The following is a 4,476-nucleotide window of genomic DNA, read 5'->3' on the forward strand; positions in this document are numbered from 1 at the left end:
TACTCTGCCAAGCGGAATAACAAAGAGAAAGCCCCCAGACTATGATACAGCTAGACAATGTGACAGTCGTCTGACAGCTCTTGTTTTCAGATGACGTATTAATTAGTTTTGCCTCTTTCCGCCCAAGAAGCGAGCACCACGAGGTTGCAGTTTTCTCCAAATCGTGCATGGCTAGAACCTATTCGCTGAAGAGCTGGTGTGCATAAATCTTGGGCTGACGTTCGCACAGGAGTGCGTCATTGCAGCATCCAAGCTATTCTGATTGGCCTCTGAGGTCGCAACTAATGTTTCTGTCCCATTACGGGATGAGGGTGACTCTTCAGAGCAGGCTTATGCCGTGAATACTCACCATTATGAATCATCTGCAATATTCCCTGTTCCCATGCGCAGCGTGAGTTAACATAGGCCCCGATTCAGCAAAGCACTCAGGCACATGCTCAGGCAAAGCAGGTGAACAAGCAAGAAAGAAGCATTGTCTAATGGACAGAACACAGTACTGGGCCATAGGTCCGGCCGTCCTTTCCAATCTGGGAGGGGAAAGAAAGGTACTTTGGAGTGGGGGGGAAGGAGACACCCAAAGCCCCTGACATGGAGCAGGAAGAATGGGGGACCCTGGCATAGGGGGAGGGCAAAAGGGGGGTACACAGAGCCCCAGGCATAGGGGAGAGGAGGAAATGGGGGTACACAGAGCGCCAGGCATAGGGGGTTTAATGGAGGACCCTGGTCTGGAGGGGGAAGGGGCTATGTGGGTACACAAAACTCCTAGCATGAGGGAGGTGGGGGTTCCAGGGACTCCCTAAAACAGAGAGGGTTGGGAGGGGGTACTCAGGGAGCTTGTGGGGGAGGAATGGAGAGATGCAAGGAGCCCGGGTGTGCGCATGGAGCTCGGCCGACAGAAGCAACAATGTCTGCATGACCCTCCTGTCTAGACAGTCTGCAAGCTCTTTGGGACAGGGACACACTTGCAGCACAATGGAGCCCCGATCTTAGTCAGCGCCACTTAGGGGCTACCATAACACACAGGATTAATTTACATAATCAGCAGAGCTTTTCATTTTAAGCAAGTTCCATTAACTTCAGCGGGACTTGGAATCATAGAATATCAGGGTTGGAAGAGACCTCAGGAGGTCATCTAGTCCAACCCCCTGCTCAAAGCAGGACCAACCCCAACTCAATCAAGAATGTGCTTAAGGCCCAGATTTTTAAAGGTATTTAGAGACGTTGCTGTGCTCAGCCGTGCAATGCCAAACTGATTTAGAAGCTTAAGTATCATTGCCAAAAGGGATTTAGGCACTTAGAAACCTCAATCCCGCCGACTGTCCACCCTAAATTAGGCACTGCACGGCTGAGCACAGACGGTCCAGGCCTTAGGTGCCAGAATGTGTGCAAAATTGCAAAAACTAGAATGACCGTGTACTGAAAAGCCAGTTTGCAGCTTTGGTCCAGATCTGCTGAAGATATTCCCATTACACTGGCCCGCCGTGGACTGTCGCTAGATGGCCCTGTGACAACTATTAAAATACACACGAAATCACTGCAGAAGCTTAACCGAGAACCCAACCAACCCAATAGCCAGCTAGGGAAGAACAGTAAACGGACGGTGGCCCAGAAAGACCAGAAAAATGAATTTTGTACATTCAGCGTTTACATTTTTAAAAGAAAATCAGATGGAAAATCTATCCCGCTCAATGGCTGTGCGGTCGCAATCTCTCTACCGCGAAGAGAACAGAACACACGCACGCACACACGGAGAGAGGCTTAATAACACTGAATTGTCATCGATTGCAATGGCCACCTCAGCTTGCTGGTCTGAAGAGAATAAACGCCCACCGAAGCACACCAAAGATCATTGAAAATGTCTGAATGGCTTTAATGTGAATCCAGTTACTTGAATGAAAAAAGTACCAGAGGAGAGCGGTGGGTTTTTTCCCCCCCTTTCTCCGTTTTTAAGAGTATTTTCTCCCCGTGTCTGTACATCTTGGCTCATCCCTGAGTCATCTTCAAGGTCTCCTCCCCCGCCGCCAAAGTCAAGGTCCCTAAATGGAAAAACTAAGCATAGAGAGACAGCCTCATTGGCAAGAGAAGGTAACATCTGCTGTCGGATGCTGAATCATTCCTGCCCATAGGAAAACCACAGGGGCAGGGGGGGGATTTCTGCCAGGGGCGACTTGTGGGAGGGGCACAAAGGGTCAAGTGACCCTCGCCAGGGTGAAGTGCCCCCAGCAGCCAGCCTGGGCGGGGAGAGGAGGGGGGGGCAGAGATGGAAGGGAAGGGGCGGAGCCAGAACCTCTCCTGGGACACTGCCGGGTGCAGTGAAGCAGCTGCCTGGGATAGCACCGGACTGCAGTAGGCTGCCCCCAACCCAGGCTCAGCTTCTTGGGACAGTGGCCGAGCGAGCTGGAGCCGCCCCCCCTCCCCGTAGGCTCAGAGTTGGCTCCTGTCTCCAGAAGCTGAGCCTGGGCAGATCAGGTCTCAGAGAGGACCCCCAAGCTAGCTCTGTGTCTGACACACACACACACACACACACACACACACACACGCGCGCGCACACGCTCACACCCATCCAGCTGGCATGCACACGGACACGTGCCAAGGAGCACCGCAGCTCAGTTAACTCAGATCATGCCATGGTTTTACCTCTTCTCCTGGGATTTAGAGATTTTCTGTATTCATGCTGAGAGCTTTCCATACAGTCGTCTTAGGCATTTCGTCTGAGATGTTTATCTCTGAAGGATCGTCCCTGCAACAAATATTATAGGTGTTGATTGGCTCCGGTCCAGCAAAGCACTTAAGCACGTGCTTATCTTTAAGCAGGTGAAGAGTCTGAAGTCAACGAGACTGCCTGTGTGGTTAAAGTGAACCTTGGGCTTAATGCCTTGCTGGATCATTGACCTTAGGAACCAACCCACACAAGTGCTGAGCATCTACTGGGTGCACTGGGAGTTGCAAGCTCCTAAACCATTCGTGGTGATAAAAACACTTCTGCAAATCATTCTAAATGGGCTGGTGTCAATATGCCAGAACTGCAGCCAGCTGTTCGCTGAGAAAGCGTCTGTGCAAAAACGTGCGGTCCCGCACACTGTTTGCTCACAGTTTCGTTGCCCATGTAGCTAACTTGGGAGTCCTCAACACAAAGGACAAATGGATTGCTTCTTCGGACTGCGTTTGTCTGATAGTCCCAGTCTGGGAGCACCAGAGAGAGGGCTGGTCTTGACCGTGTTTGAAACAGCCTCTTAAAACCAGCACGAAGGAATGTCGGTTACGCTCGGAAGAAGCCGAGTCTGGAGTTTTGAATCTCATATAATGAGTTTCCAGTAAGATTAAAAGCACCAGAACAGCATCCAAGTGGTGAAGTGACGGCAACATCCTTTAAAGCAGAGGACCATGTCTTGGCTGCTGATGCTGCTAGTGCTGTTCATAACACCTGGGCTGACAGAGCCCAGGGGAGTGGTAGGTAGGAGCCACAATAACGTTACCTAGCTCACACATCACGCTTTCCCTCCGCAGATCTCCCAGCACTTGACAAAAGGAGATAATCACCATTACCCCCATTTCCCAGATGGGGAATGGAATCAGTTGACCCAAGGTCAACCAGCAGGCCACTGGCAGAGCCAGGCGTAGAATTCAGGGCTCCCACATCCCAGGTCAGTGCCCTAACCATGGGCAGCACTTCCTCACAACATGTAAAGGTACCTTAGTTTTCACATCCACCACCAGGTCTTGGCTTCCATAGGTTTTCCCATGAGGAAGGGGCAGGAGCGGTGCCAGGGTTTTTGGCGCCTCAGGTGGGGGTCCTTCCGCACTCCCGGTCGTCGTCGGCAATTCTGCGGTGCGGGGGTCCTTCCGCGCTCCCGGTCTTCAGGGCACTTTGGTGGCGGGTCCCGGAGCAAGTGAAGGACCCACCACAGAATTGCCGCCGAAGTCCCGGAGCGCGGAAGGACCCCCCCGCCGCCGAATTGCCTCCAAGGGCAGCAAAATGCCGCCCCCCAAATCCTTGCGCCCTAGGCAACTGCCTAGGTCGCCTAAATGGAAGCACCGGCCTTGGGAAGGGGTGAGAAACCTCACATCACTTTCATTTCAGGACATGTCAGCCACTTGATTCTGCCTAACGGGGGTTGCCAACAAGGAGCAATGGGAAGTCTGGCTATTAAGACTCATGAAAATCCCCTTTCACACCCTTATCATTCTCCTTATGAATAGAGCTGGTCGGAAAAAAGTCGGCAACACAGTTTTCTGTCGGAAAATGCCGTTTCGGCGAAACTGAACTTTTTCGCAAAATCGTATAGATTTTTAGGGGGGGAAAAGCGGCTTGGAAATGTTGAAAGTTCCCATTTTGACATTTTCAGAACACAAAGTTGCCATTTTCATTTCAAAATTACTTTTTGTTTTGAAATTGACTTTATTTTAAAAACCTTTTTAAAAATAAAAAGCGTCAAAATTGAAACAAAACATTTTGACTGATCCAACACTATTATT

The 4,476-nt window shown here is 50.9% G+C and overlaps 1 protein-coding gene across 1 annotated transcript in view; it reads right to left on the minus strand.

The window, feature by feature from the left end:
• Positions 1–1,964: 1,964 nt before the first annotated feature.
• SLC4A8 (solute carrier family 4 member 8) overlaps positions 1,965–4,476 on the minus strand; it is a 47,971-nt gene continuing 45,459 nt past the window's right edge. Inside the window, exons 18-19 of the mRNA XM_026660707.1 lie at positions 2,638–2,823; positions 1,965–2,049 (exon numbers count right to left, since the gene is read on the minus strand). Of these exons, the coding sequence (XP_026516492.1) occupies positions 2,653–2,823 (171 nt within the window). The 3' untranslated portion in view covers positions 1,965–2,049; positions 2,638–2,652. The remainder of the gene's footprint in view (positions 2,050–2,637; positions 2,824–4,476) is intronic.

The sequence above is a fragment of the Terrapene carolina genome, unplaced genomic scaffold (assembly GCF_002925995.2).
Source record: "Terrapene carolina triunguis isolate 2854851 unplaced genomic scaffold, T_m_triunguis-2.0 Scaffold836, whole genome shotgun sequence".
Classification (NCBI taxonomy): Eukaryota; Metazoa; Chordata; order Testudines; family Emydidae; genus Terrapene; species Terrapene triunguis.